This window comes from Salvelinus fontinalis, chromosome 27, assembly GCF_029448725.1.
Source record: "Salvelinus fontinalis isolate EN_2023a chromosome 27, ASM2944872v1, whole genome shotgun sequence".
Taxonomy (NCBI): domain Eukaryota; kingdom Metazoa; phylum Chordata; class Actinopteri; order Salmoniformes; family Salmonidae; genus Salvelinus; species Salvelinus fontinalis.
The window spans coordinates 11,265,909-11,281,454 of record NC_074691.1 but is presented as its reverse complement, the minus strand read 5'-3'; the positions used below and the strand labels follow the sequence as shown (position 1 = coordinate 11,281,454).

The following is a 15,546-nucleotide window of genomic DNA, read 5'->3' as shown; positions in this document are numbered from 1 at the left end:
GATTAGTCTCCGGCCTCCCGGGTGGTGCAGTGTGCTAGGGCACCGCATCGCAGTGCTAGCTGTGCCACCAGAGACTCTGGGTTCGAGCCCAGGCTCTGTCGCAGCCGGCCGCGACCGGGAGGTCCATGGGGCGATGCACAATTGGCCTAGCGTCGTCCGGGTTAGGGAGGGTTTGGCCGGTAGGGATATCCTTGTCTCATCGCGCACTAATGACTCCTGTGGTGGGCCGGGCACAGTGCACGCTAACCAGGTTGCCAGGTGCACAGTGTTTCCTCCGACACATTGGTGTGCCTGGCTTCCGGGTTGGATGCGCGCTGTGTTAAGCAGCAGTGCGGCTTGGTTGGGTTGTGTTTCGGAGGACGCATGGCTTTCGACCTTTGTCTCTCCCGTAGCGATGAGACAAGATATTAACTACTAACACTTGGATACTACGAAATTGGGGAGAAAAGGGGGTAAAATTAAAAAATATATATTAGTCTCCTCTAATTCTCAAGTTTGGGATCAACACATCTATTTTAAAAGCAGCCCACATCTTAAACACCATGCAGACTAAAATTTGAAACCATGACCACATGTTAGCATCTTGTGGGTAAAATAGTTAATGGTTAGTGAAGGGTGAGATATTTAACACCTAGTATAGGCTATGTGGTTGATTATGAGAAACAGCCATCGGGCCATATTTCAGCGGCGATACTGTCAACAGGCTTATGGACAGAGGAGTTGAATGGAGAAAGGCTTGTGGAGGTCAGGAACAGACATTCTCCATCGAAGTGGGATATGGCTGACAGTTGACTAGAATTCTAGGATCGTCATTGACTGTATGTCCGAGGTGGACTTCACACAGAGGGGCTGACAAGGGATTCAGAGAATGCCAGCCTGTATTACAGTGGACATTATCGATCATAGAAACTAGTTGATATTTGCACATTGGACGAGACGCGGTAGACACAAATAGTCACAACAGCATAGCACAGTAGCTAGTTACAGCAGGTGAGGTGTTACCCAAAGAACTTTACATTTCAGCTCTTATCCCAAGCCGCCTTAAATCCAGTGCATTATAATCTCATTGATTGTATGCTGTTTATTTGTGGAAGCCAAAGGTTTTTTGGCTGTTCCCTCAGTTTCTTGGAAACCCATTAAGAACTTCCTGTCAACGAGGGGAAGATTTGAGGCCTAACACCAGAAGACATATGACGATGGCAACGGCTTACCATAATCCGGTATTTCAAGTTGACAGACTCAGGCAGGGCAGGCTAGCTCTTCCAAACCTGTGAATGTGATCCAAAAGAGACTGGGTTGAAAAAAGGCACAATGCTATTCACTCTATTCAATGCCTCAGCATTACATGGATTTCTGTTACATTTACATTTTAGTCATTTAGCAGACACTCTTATCCAGAGCAACTTACAGTTAGTGTGGTGGTATTATTTAAGATACTCTTTGAAGAGGTTGGGTTTCAGATGTTTTCGGAAGATGGTCAAGGCACTCTGCTGTCCTAGTTTCAGAGGCCAAGAGACCTGAGGTGGCAGAAAAGAGTACTTGGGTTGGGGTGTAGGGTTTGAGCATAGCCTGAAGGTAAGGAGGGGCAGTTCCTCTCGCTGCTCCGTAGTTAAACCTCGGTTAAAAGATAAACTTCTTGTTAATCCAGCCGCTTTGTCAGATTTCAAAAAGGCTTTACAGTGAAAGCATACCATGCGATTATCTGAGGACAGCGCCCCGCTTATAAAAGCATACAAACATACAAAAGTAGAAGAGTCACGGAAGTCAGAAATAGCGATAAAATTAATCACTTACCTTTGAAGATCTTCATCTGGTTGCAATCACAAGGGTCCCAGTTACACAATAAATGGTAGTTTGTTCGATAAAGTCCCTCTTTATATCCTAAAAACTGTTTTGTTGGCGCATTTTGTTCAGTAATCCACTGGCTCAAAGGCAGTCAAAACATGCAGACGAATACATCCTAATAGTACCGGTAAAGTTCATCAAAACATGTCAATAATATTTCAACCGGACAATAGCGTATTCAATAGAAAGGAAAAAGAATGAAGTACCAGTACTGCATGCCTCCCCAGTCCCCTGACAGAAAGGTCTCATTCTTCTTCATTTTTCAGAAAACAAGCCTGAAACAATTTCTAAAGACTGTTGACATCTAGTGGAAGCCATAGGAACTACAATATGGGCCCTAACCCATTACATAGTCAATAGGCATTCAATGGAAAACCCACATTAAAAAAATCCCACTTCCTGGATGGATTTTCCTCAGGTTTTCGCCTGCCATATCAGTTATGTTATACTCACAGCCATTATTTTAACATTTTTAGAAACTTTAGAGTGTCTTCTAGGATATATGCATATCCTAGCTTCTGGGCCTGAGTAACAGGCAGTTTGCTACTTTGGGCACGTCATTCATCCGAATTTCCGAATACTGCCCCCTGTCACTAAAAAGTTGAGTACCATGGTCTTGTAGTGGATACAAGCTTTGACTGGAAGCTAGTGGAGTGTGCAGAGGAGCAGGGTGACATGGGAAGGTTGAACACCAGGCAAGCTACAGCGTTATGGATAAGTTGCAGGCTTTTGACGGCACAAGTGGGGAGCCCAGCCAACAAATTTCTGTAAATAAGTGTCTGGATTTGGACCTGCGCCGCTTCCTGTGTGAGGTAACGTTTACCTCTATGGATGTTGTAGTGCATGAACCTGCAGGAGCAAGTCACTTCTTTGATGTTTAAAGAGAATGACTGGGTGTTGTGCAGGGTCAATCAATCAATCAAGTTTATTTTATATAGCCCTTCGTACATCAGCTAATATCTCGAAGTGCTGTACAGAGACCCAGCCTAAAACCCCAAACAGCTAGAATGCAGGTGTAGAAGCACGGTGGCTAGGAAAAACTCCCTAGAAAGGCCAAAACCTAGGAAGAAACCTAGAGAGGAACCAGGCTATGAGGGGTGGCCAGTCCTCTTCTGGCTGTGCCGGGTGGCGATTATAACAGAACTATGCCAAGATGTTCAAAAATGTTCATAAGTGACAAGCATGGTCAAATAATAATCATGGATAATTTTCAGTTATCTGACTCTCTCCAAGGGTTTTTCCACTCTGGGAAGGGGACACCATGGAGTTGTCAACCGCGATGGAGCGGTCAGGCCTTCCCCGGGCGGAAGAGCAGCTCCATCTTGTTGAGGTTGAGCTTGAGGTGGTAGGCCGAGATACAGTATCTGCCAGGTATGCAGAAATGTGTGTCGCCACCTAGGTGTCAGAAGGGGGGGGGGGAGAAAAGCAATGATAGGAGAGACCATGTGAGGATATGGAGCTGAGTGACTTGGTGTGTAGAGAGAAGAGGGCCTAGAACCGAGCCCTGGGGGACACCAGTAGTCAAAGTATGTGGTGCAGACACAGATCCTCTCCATGTGAATTGGTAGGAGCTGACTGCCAGGTAGGATGCAATCAAGGATGTGCAGAACCTGAGACGCCCAGCCCTGAGAGGGTAGAGAGGATGATCTGATGGTTCACGGTGTCGAAGGCAGCGGATAGATCAAGGAGGATGTGAAGAGAGGAGAGAGAGTCAGCTTTAGCAGTGCGGAAAGCCTCTGACACAGGAGACTACTCGGTTGAATGACCCGTCTTGAAGCCTGGCTGGTTATGGTCAAGAAGATCGTTCTGAGATAGCACGCTCAAATGTTTTGGAAAGAACAGCAAGGGATACAGGTCTATAGTTTGACATCAGATGAGTCTTTTGGAAAGAAAAGGATACCTGTCTGTAGTTTTACATCAGAGGGGTTGAGTATTGGTATCTTGAGCAGGGGAGCAACTTTGATTATTTTGAAGTCAGAGGGGACACAGCCAGTGGTCAGGGATGAGTTGACAAGGGAAGTGAGGAGTGGGAGAAGGTCTCCAGAGATGGTCTAGAGAAGGGACGAGGGGATGGGGTCTAGTGGGCAGGTTGTTGGGTGGCCGGAGAAAGATGAAAAGGCTGAGTGAATGAGGAGCAGATATTGTCAACCTTCTTTTCAAAGTGGTTGACAAAGTTGTCCGCAGAGAGGGAGGGAGAGAGGGGGTGGAGGATTAAGGAAGGAGGAGAAGGTGGCAAATACTTTTCTAGGGTTAGGGGCAGAAACTTGAAATTTGGAGTGATAGAAAGTGGCTTTAGCAGTTGATACAGAGGAAGAGAAGGTAGAGAAGAGGGAGTGAAATGATGATAGTGCTTCCATTTTTTCTCAGCAGAACGCAGTCTTGTTCTGTTAGTTTGCAGTGAGTCACTCAGCAGGAAGGGAGGGCTGAGCCAGCTGGGGACAGTGTGTCATAAGATGTGCAAAGGGAGGAGAGTAGGGCCGAAAAGGCAGGAGACGACAGGAAGGAAAATTATTTAACAGAAGCGAGCGATGTTAGGATAGGAGACAGTAGTGCGAGAGAAAGAGCTAAGATTGCAACGGGCCATGACCATCTGGGTAGGGTTGAAGGAGAGATGAAAGGGAACAAGGTAGTGCTCCGAGACCTGGAGGGGGGTTGCAGTGACATTAGTAGCCTCTAGTAATGAGGTCAAGCGTATTGCCTGAGTTGTGAGTAGGAGTGGACTGGGAAAGGATGAGGTTAAAAGAGGTAAGGAGGGAAAGAAAGGTGAAAATAAATTAATCAGATGACAGGAGGTTGAAGTCGTCCAGTGCGATGAGCCAAGAGCCATCTTCAGGAAATTAGCATATCAAGGTGTCAAGCTCATTGAGATACTATCTAAGGGCACCTGGTGGGTGATAGATGACACCAATGTTAACCTTGAGCGGACAAGTGACAGCATCGAATTCAAATGAGATGGACAGATGAGCGAGGGAGAAATTATTAGCCCAGTGCCCCGACGACCAGATGCTCTCGGACTGGGGGAGCAGTGTTCTCTGGGGTGATCCATGTCTCCGTCAGGGCCAAAAACTCTAGGGACTGAAGGGCAGCATAGGCTGGGATTAACTCTTGCATTCTTGACTGCAGATTGGCAGTTCTGAACGCTGCCATAGACCAGGAATTCTGCATGGGTTGTGCGCTGAGGGTACACTAAATTAGAAGGGAGAGGCCTACAGGGAGAGAAGCGAACAGGTATAGAAACACACATAGTTGACAAAGCTACAAAAGAGCAAAATGAGAATCTGAAAATAACTGGGTAAAATACTCAAGTGAGAGAGTGGTGTGGAGCCTTCCTCTCTCTCCTTCATTGAACAGCTCGGCAGAAGTTCGTTTTGGCGACAAGACCGCTGCTGATACGACCACAGCTTACAGCTGCCGCTGAGAAAATAGGGGAGACTGAAGTACTATCACTAATTGCTAATTGCCTAGCAGAGGTGAAGAGCACACCTCCTGGTACTAATTGCTGATTGCCTAGGAGAGGAGAAACCACTCCCCCTCCAATACAGCCACTGATTACCAAAACAACAACAGTCACAAATTGCCCTGTCCCTTAATCCTGGTTGATGTGTCAACAATCAGCTGCAAGTTGTCAGCAGTTCACACACCGAGTAGGCTACCGGGAAGACAGACACCACTTAAAGTAGATGGCCCTAGCCACCCACACGCACACACACCCCTTCACACTCTCAGACTTAATTATTTTTTATTTTTTTCTGTGGACAATATTTTAATGGATATATTCAGATAGCGATGCCAGGCAGTAATGTGAAGATGGTTAAATATTTTCCAACTGCTCCGACTTCCTGTAGTGCACCGCTAGTCACTTTAGAGAGTAAATAAGAGCAAATACATTTGAGAGCAAAGAACCAAGAGTGTAAATGATGGTTTGAGTTTCAATGCCTCCGACTTCTAAAGAGACTGTGAAAAAAACAGCACTGGTTTGATAGGGTGTTTTAAACTCATGCAAATGAATAAATTTCCTATTATGTCTGGGAAAGAGGGGTCTAAATGATTGGCTAATTTCAGTTGGGTAATTAACAGATGGCAGCTCCCATTAAGAATTCATCAGTGAAGCCAAGCTCATTTGGCAGTTGTAACTGGTTTTCAGGTGTTTACGGCGTCTCTGCTATGACATCAGACATCTTGGAGCAGTATTTGTGTACTAAGCGGAGTGGATGACAGTTGTTTCAGGTTGAGGAGGAACGAGAACTCAAGAGTTTATATTTAGCCTCAGGTACAGACACATTGAGCACCTTGGAGGAGTTCAAACCTGAGCATACCTAGCTTTGTGAACGAAACTGTCTTTGCTATGTGCGATATTAGCCTAGCGGTTAACAGCGTTGGGCCTGTAGCCAAAAGGTTGCTGGTTTGAATCCCAGAACCCAGTAGGTAAAAAATCTTGAGCAAGGCACTTAGCTGTAATTGCTCCTGTAAATCGCTCTGGATTAGAGCGTCTGCTAAATTACTCAAATGTCAATGTAAAAAAAAGAAATGCACCGTTACTTACTGTGGAAAGTAACTTGTTACATTACTTTAGCGTTTTTACTGAAAACAGAAAACCCTCTGAAGATGCCTTGGTCATTCCTTCTTATGCCCAGTACAGGGCGCACGCTATCTTTGAATGGCTTGAATAAGTCTACCATCCATAGCCTAATCTATAACTCTGGGCTATACCAACTCAAGGAATAATGACAGACGCAATATCTCCTTTACAATACTCAAAATAAAAGATTTAGTTGAATTACTGTATTTACACATAAGTTATTACATCTATAAAACCAACTGGTCACAGTAAAAGGAGACCTCAGATTACATGGACAATTGGCAGCCAATCTATTTAACCCACAGATCCGAACTAGGCAGAGATATTCTTTGTAAAATTATACGATCACAATGTGTAATTGTAGTGTCCTTTAATTTATGTTTATGGCGAAGTTGGAGATGGAGAAATGTCCATTCTTATCAACTGAGCCTAACTTGATCACCTAGCTACGTTGTTTACTTTATTACCAAATAAATAAATTGGGCTCTCGCCTGAACCCGATGGTCCTGTGTTTAAATCCTGCAAGTAGCGTCAGTCAAGATTTAAGAGGTAACATCTGTCCTTTTCTTCTACCAATTCAAAGTAATGTGAATACTTCCACGGTAAAGGCTCTTATTTCTGCCATCTCGCTAGCTATCTAGCTAACAGCTACCATGCCAGCTACCCGCCACAACATTCATGCAGAAACAGGAACCACGGCGAACTTAGTTTAGGGGGAGGGATTTTCGTTGTTTGTTTGCACCAACAAAGTAAAATATGAAATAATATTGTAAAAGTAAAGTAAAAAGTAACGTGTTAGGTTACTTGTTATCACAAAATAGTAGTCTTGGTACTCGAACACGTTACTTTGTAACACTTTGCCCCCAATACTGGTTAACATACACACGCAGGCATACAGTGCCTTCAGAAAGTATTCACACCCCTTGACTTTTTCCACATTTTGTTGTGTTACAGCCTGAATTTAAAATGGATTTAAAATGTCACTGGCCTACACACAATACCCCATAATGTCAAAGTGGAATTATGTTTTTAGATAAAAAAATAAAAAATAAAAAATTAAATCTGAGAAGCTGAAATGTCTTCAGTCAATAAGTATTCAGTCCCTTTGTTGTGGCAAGAACAAATCACATAATAAGTTGTATGGACTCAGTGTGCAATAATAGTGTTTAACATGATTTTTGAATGACTACCTCGTCTCTGTACCACACACATAAAATGATCTGTAAAGTCCCTCAGTCGAGCAGTGAATTTCAAACACAGATTCAACCACAAAGACCAGGGAGGTTTTCCAATGCCTCGCAAAGAAGGGCACCTATTGGTAGATGGGTAAAACAAAAAAAAGACACTGAATATTCCTTTGAGCATGTCCTGAATACAAAGTGTTATCTTTGGGGGAAAATCCAACATAACACATCACTGAGTACCAATCTTCATATTTACAGGCATGGTGGCTACATCATGTTATGAGTATTCCTGTCATCGGCAAGGACTATGGATTATGAGTATTCTTGTCATCGGCAAGGACTATGGAGTTTTTTACGATAAAAAGAAACAGAATAGCGGTGAGCACAGGCAAAATCCTAGAGGAAAACCTGGTTCAGTCTGCTTTCCGACAGACACTGGGAGACAAATTCACCTTTCAGCAGAACAATAACCTCAAACACAAGTCCAAATATACACTGGAGTTGCTTACCAAGACGGCATTGAATGTTCCTGAGTGGCCTTTTTACAGTTTTGACTTAAATCGGCTTGAAAATCTTTAGCAAGACTTGAAAATGGCTTTCTAGCAACGATCAACACCAACTTCACAGGACTTGAAGAATGTTTTAAAGAATAATATTGTACAATCCAGGCGTGTAAAACTCTTAGAGACTTACCCAGAAAGACTCATAGCTGTAATCGCTGCCAAAGGTGATTCTAGGAGTGTGAATACTTATGTAAATGAGATATTTCTGTATTTCATTTTCAATACATTTGAAAAAATGTCTAAAAACATGTTTTCACTTTGTCCATTATGGGGTATTGTGTGTAGATGGGTGTGATTTTTGAAAAATGTATTTCATCCATTTTGAATTCAGGCTGTAAAACAACCAAATGTGGAATAAGTCAGGGGCAATGAATAGTTTCTGAAGGCACTGTACATGCACACGCACACGCACACGCACACACACACACACACACACACTGGCTCTGCGTGGCCAGCTACCGCTATCTCTTTTAAATGTTCGTTCTTCAGCCAGTGAGAAAAGTGTGATAAACCTGTATCATCTAAAGAGTTTGCAGTTTCACTCTCTCCTCTCCCCGGTTGATATTGATGTTTTTTGGGGGGTCTGTATATTTCTATCCGTTAAGTAATGTACACGCCATTAGCTAGATACAATGTCTTAGCCAGCAGAGGTTAATGGAGCAAAGCACATTAGAAAGCTCTAGCGTCTAGTGCATTCCAGTGTTCGCCTCAACATTCACTGGTCCATAGGGAGCTACATGAGCAGCTAAAAACACAATTAAAAATAAATGATATTGGATTTACATTCTCCCCATAACCATGTAAGTGATGTGTGGTAGGAAAGCTATGTTGGCCAAGCTTTATTGTAGAGTGGATGTTCTGTGGTGGTTCGATGGGAAGTGGAATAATGGGAAATGTGTGGGCAGCTGGCTGTTGATTTCGCCGCCGCCTCGTCACTGGAAGGTCTACATCAATTGGGTCACCCCCAGAGAGCACCCAAATGGTTCCCAGGCTAATGGAGAGATAAATGAAGAAAACAGCCACCCTTATTAATACCTCTATTCCAAAGGCCAGCTTAGCCCCAAGTTGATTTCACCACTAGCCATCCGTTTTCAATCCCTCCACTTATCACAGTTATGTCAAGAAGACCACAAAGAGGGAGAGAAAGCGAGAGAGAGGTAGTGCTCCTCAATAAGACCTCTCTCTCTCTCTCTCTCTCTCGCCACGAGTGAAGAAACTGCTGCACCGACAAGTGGCGAGCGCCACTTCAAAATTGCATTTAGCTTTCTGACCTGACAATTCTAATCAATTAGGTGAAATGCCTCCTATTACTCACCCCACTTGTTTTGTATTGACTCACAAGAGCAGAGAGATGGACAGACTAGTAATGGAGCGTTTCCACTGGATTTTATTCATATAGAAACGTCTCGCTGTCCTCTCGACTGGCCAGAGACAAAGTGTGTGCCTGCTGGTGGCTGTCAGATCTTCATTTAAAACTAAATGACTGCGGCTCCTTTTAAAACGTCTCTCAGGTTTAAGAAGTGGAAAACACTCTGCTAGGCGTCTGCAGTCTGAGAGATAGAAAACAAATCACAACGGAGGCGCAGAAGATCAACCACAATAGTGGTGAACATAATTACAGTGACTCTCAGATTGCTTTGTTGAGGAAGTCTCCTTGCAAAGGCTCTGTTCCTCTGCTGGCCGTCCTTAGGCTTTGTTCTCCCGTGTCTCCTTGAGAAGGGGCGATAGCTGCACGTGACGGTGGGGAGAGTGCGTCAGCCTGCTTGACTACGGAATCATATCGCTTGTGTAGTCTGAAGGTCTTATTCTGTGTAAAATCTCTATTGAAATCTTATGTGTCCTTCGAAATGGGCCCCTTTATCCTACTCAGGCTTTTTTGCGAGTCAGGTCGGAATACAAATACTGTCCTTCGTACAATTCTTGACGGCCCACCGCTTGTCACAGTGGCCTGTTGTTGACCATGCAATCTCAGGCAGCAAGGCCTATGGGGAATTGAAGTGTGTTTGCTCCAGACCCTGTTGTGCTGTTTCCCCTTCCCATAGTGACCCTATCCCCGTATGCTGTCACCATCACCATCAAATCACACTATTTCTGGAAAACACCCATTATACCTGGTCATCCGCGATCCCTGTCTCTGCCAGGGTGGTCAAAGAGCAGAACCTAATACAAAGTTTAGCAACTCCATTTGATTTCCACAAGCTACAATTTGTCTGCCTAATCCTCAATTACATTCTTTTTGGTGTGTTTCATTAACTTTTTTCCTTTCTTGTCATGATAAAAGAGTGCCAGACAAGACATGTTGCAGAGCAACTCGGTGCAAGGCGCAGCCGTCTTCCTGGCTCACATTATTGCCATTCTAGGAGATAAAGGAGCTGTTCTGCTCCAAAAGGTTTAGCTGTCGATTTCATATGAAAGCCGGTGGAGCCTGGGAGAGATAGTGGTGGAGCAGTGTGGAAGACCGGGCGACTGTGATTGACGTTAAGAAGTTGGGAAGCAGAGAATAAGCAATCTGTGAGCAAACAGGAGACTCCTGGTGCAATTAAAGATCTAATCCCCCTGTTCTGCCCACAAACAGGAGAAATGGGTGCTTTGTTTTCCTGTGCGACAATGACAGCACCTGTTGTGGGATCCACGTGGAGGCGAAGCGTCTTCGGTGTGCATTCCTAGACTGACAACAATATTTGCATTTTTGAACAACTCAAATAAATTTGCATCCGATAATTTAAAAGGGGTTTTTCTCCCTGCACCTGGTGTCTGTTGTGCGACAATTAGAGATTTGATTGACAGTACTTATCACCTTTCTTGGAAGTGTATACACCAACTACATGCACAAATGCACATAGCAACAATAAAAAGTGTCTTAAATTCTCTTAGTCCGGCTATGCCACGCTAGCGAACATTAGTGCATTACTTCAGGCCTTTCCATCCAATCAACATCAATCATGGTCCGTGGAGCCTGGTTGGCAGCGTCGCTGATTGCCATCCAGCAAGAAGGACAGTGACCGTCCTGTCACATTCCCAGCCCCCTGTGTGTAATTTGTTTGGACCAGCAGCACGTCAGCAATGCCATGACGCATCCTCATGGTCATTTAGCCCAACGGGTGACAGATTCTTAAACTCTCTTATAATGCAATCATGGGCCTTGCTAATCGGATTAGCAAACAAATAATGGAATCAAGCTGCAAAATAAGGAGGGAAGATCTGAAATCAATGCAGGATATTCAATGTGGTTTCTTTGCCATTAAGTGTCTGGTGACTGCTTATTTGATTATGATTGATTGTTTGTGCACTTAATCAGGTGCTTCAGACATGCCTTTGAATCATGTAAGCACTCTGTAGAGAAATATTTACCTCCATATATGCAAATGTTACTTTTGCTCTCTGCTGAACGCCGCGGAGACAAAGAATACATTGTCGCTCGCCACGAAGAGCGGGCGGTACGAACAATGGGTTTTGTTTTCGACATCAATGGTTGATTAAAGATCCAGGGACGACGCCACGGTGTCCTCATCCCAAATGGCCACGTTCCAGACTCTCCCCGACCCCTCTTTCCCTGACCCCTCCTCACCCACCCACTGCACTGTAGATAAAGGAAGCCTGGTGCAAGGAGGGTCAGAGGGGAAATGTGTGTTTGAATTGAGGGGCCAAAGGAGGGCCCTGTCCTGTTTAGTATGGTGAGCCACCTGGCTGCAGCCTGCATCCATCCTGAAAAAGGGGAGTTAGGAAAGTGGGCACACTTTCCTAATCGCTCTGGCACCTTGCCTCTCCCAGGACCGTATATCTCCTTTTAATTTAAGGCTTGAAAAATACTCTGGGATTTTAGCATCTGAGGCTGCCGGAATCGATGGAATTTATTATAGGGGGCTTGCCTAATCTGTAAAGTTAATGCAGGACTTCACAGCTATTGATCAGCTCTGAAGGGTACACGCGTTGTTAATCATGGCCCTGGGTGATAGAATACACAGAATAAAGAAGAGGGATGGGGGGGGGCGAGAAAGAGAGGGGGACAGGTAATTGTCTGCTATGCAAATGTTATTGCTTCTTTGTGTGTACGCATGTGGTAAAAGTTGATGGAGCATTGGAAGTCATAAGCAATTAATTTCTACCCCCAACTTATTATTGCCTGGTTGACATTTAAATGATAGAGGATGTCAGGAATCTATCCGACTCTATTCGTCCCTGGTACTTTCATTTATTTTTTCTGCTCTTTTATCTTTTCACCCCCAAACTGAATAGCTGAATTTTGGGTCATCATGTGGGTTGGGCACTTACTAATAGGTTGATAATGTATAGCTTTGGCTTTGCCTCTATCGCCCAGTCAAGGCCCATTTCAGGCTGATCCTAAATCATTTGGTCGTTACTGAGTTCACGTCGTGCACATATCCTGGAGTGGATCAAGTGTGGTAAAGATTATAGGAATAGTTTTACCCTGGCTTTTTCATGTGTCCACTTGGCAGATGAAACGTGTCCCTGATCATAACATGTCATTATGACTGAATTATCCGGTTCTTCTGTTAGAATGGCCTTCTCTCGCTCTTTCTCTCGCTCTTTGTCACTGTTGACCTCACTCTCTATTGTCAGGAAAATCAGCTTTTGAAAGGATTTTGCCCTTGACCAAACTTGCAAAGAGTATTATTATGTGGGGAAAAATGCACCGACTTATTCGTTCCATTCATTTATGACGTGCCTCTACAGAACCTGTCGAGATTTAAGAAAAAAAAAGAAATGTGCCATGTGAAAATGTGCAGAAATTGCATGCTGTCACTGGCTCAACTGAATTTTGTGTGCGTTTCCCCGTTGAGTGACAACCAGATAATGACTTGTTATAGGTAAAACGCACCTATGGGAGATGTGTGTCTCTACCCTCGTATTCTTTTTCCTCTTCTTCATTCTTTTCTCTCCCTTACTTTTATTTCCACAATTATCTTTGAATAAGTGTACATTGGCACTACACCGAAATGGACTCGTATTGAACTATCATGTCGCCGGCTCAGGAAGCAAAAAAGGGGAGAAATTGAATTTTAGTTTCCCGGTTCTCTGGGTATTTATTAAATGCTTGTACTGTGAAGAGAAGAGAGAGGAGGTCAACAGGTTGCTCCCGACGGCTTCCGCTCTATTACAGACAACCTGTGGCCACTCCTGGACCAATTCCCCTCTGAGCACTGCTCACCCTCAGGAACACTGGCCACTGAATAAGTCACGACAAACGTTTTTTCATCACCGTGGCGCCACTTCAAATGAAACACTGCAGGGCAGCGGGTAACGGTGGTAGAGGAGTGTGAACATTTGTTTCCCCCCCACTCTTCGCAGAGGAAAAGAGGGATTTAATTACATTTTGGTATCTATTGACATGTTTTTCCCAAGTTAGCTCCAACATCCATGCCATTGATTTGAGACAATACGCCACATCAATATAAATGGCTCAAACAAATGAGTGCGAATAAAGACAAGTGGTGTACATGAATGTTGGAGATGGCCCACTATCTCTCTAACAGTGTATGGAGTTGTAGAGAGCTTTATTCATAATAACCCCCAGAGCCAACAGTCGATCTAAGATTCATGTTAACAAGTCCCCAGTCTTTATTCAGAGCTTTTCATTTTAATTAGGCTAGAAAGGAAGGACTCTCCTGGGCGACGCTCATCAAAGAGCAGGTGATTACACCCAGCTGAGAGCCCAGCCTTTAAAAATGGACAATCTGTGATTTAGCACCACGAGTTCACCTTTCTCTTTTTCTATTTTTGTCAGTTTGGCCTAAAAATAACATGTTATTAACATGCATATAGATAGAACGTCTAACCTTTTTTTCAATCTTTCTGTCTGTGTGGCTCAGAGCAGTGGTCGTAGAGATGAGACTGCACAGAATAAGGGCAGGTCTGTTTCCACAGAGGACATTTGAGAGAGAGAGGCTTTTGTGTGAGGATGGCCTGCCACGCCAAGAGCCTGCACGGTGCACACGTACACCCCCCCAGGCCGGCCATAGCAGAATCCTTACCCCATTACTCAATGAATGAGTGTTGCAGAGTGGGAAGGGGCACCAGGGCTCACTGCAGTGGAAGACTTAGCTGAGACTGAACCCCCACAACCTCTACATGTCAGGTCATGCACTTTAGCCACGACTAGGCCGGTGTCTGGAACACATCAATAAAGGACCAATTGAAAGCCCCTTAAACCTCAAAGCTGGCCCCTAACTCATGTTTACGGACGGGAAATGCGTAGTATTTTTAATATAAAGCCTAACATGATAATACTCTTTAGTGATAATCCAACTATGAATGTACAGAAAGTCCAAACCGATGCATTGTAAATGAGGAAATCAGCACAGTACACACAAATACAGTGTTATACGTGTTTAAAGTCATTCTCCTATTAAAGTCCTGCCCTTGCTGGTTGCTGCAGTGTTGGCTGCATCTCCCCAATGCAAATAGTCACGGAGAGACAAAGGTGCTACTTGCATCATTGCCTTAATCGCGCAGGTAAATTGGACTATTAGAGTCATTAGTATCCAGCATGGCACGATTGCTTGATGGATTGCGGGCCGGATTATATTGACTTTCTCCCAGGGTGATATATTGGCTAATTCAGAAGCCCTTAAGAGGCTGTATGAGTGTCCTCCTGGTCACCAGCATCAGCTCAACACAATCCACACAGTTTACGTTGCTCATTAGTCCCCCCCTTTTCTCTCACATGGACATTTAATCCTCATAACGGCCTCATTATTTGTCTGTGGATATGTTCTGATCCGGGGATGAGGAAAAGAAAAGTGGAGCTTTGTGTAGACTGGCCGCTGTGCTACTGAAAGACAATTGTCAGGCACCATCATCAACACCTCGCTTTCACAGAGCATCCGTGTGGAACTGATGTGTTAATGCTGGCTAACCGTGCACATTTTTCTGTGACAGACATGTTAGTGGCAGTATATGTTGTCCCCAAATCAGATGACACTGTACACAAATGGGTCTCTCCAGTGATTTTATGTTGGCCATAGTTGTAGTCATGGGTTTCTTTCTCTCCTCCAGAGCCGATGCGGACCCCGAAGAAGCTGAAGATTGCGGAGACCCAGGCCAGGTTCATCGCTGTGGACTGGGAGTCTCTGGGCTACAACATCACCCGCTGCCACACCTTCAACGTCACCATCTGCTACCATTACTACAACGCCAACAATCAGACCAAGGCCGACTGCCTGGACATGGACCCCAAGGCCCCACGCCACGTGGTGGGCAACCTGCCCCCCAACACCAACGTCAGCCTCAAGATGATCCTCACCAACCCCGAGGGACGCAAGGAGAGCGACGAGACCATCATCCAGACAGATGAAGATGGTATGTGCACTCTACATAACGGATAGATGTCAGGAAACAGAGAGGCTTTTTTTAA

At 44.5% G+C, this 15,546-nt stretch overlaps 1 protein-coding gene across 18 annotated transcripts in view; it reads left to right on the top strand.

Moving 5' to 3' along the window:
• The window catches only part of LOC129825034 (receptor-type tyrosine-protein phosphatase kappa), a 164,928-nt gene that overhangs the window by 112,254 nt on the left and 37,128 nt on the right, over window positions 1–15,546 (top strand). For all 18 annotated transcript variants that reach the window (XM_055884694.1, XM_055884698.1, XM_055884697.1 and 15 more), the window contains one exon: window positions 15,189–15,491. In XM_055884694.1, the coding sequence (XP_055740669.1) occupies window positions 15,189–15,491 (303 nt within the window). The remainder of the gene's footprint in view (window positions 1–15,188; window positions 15,492–15,546) is intronic.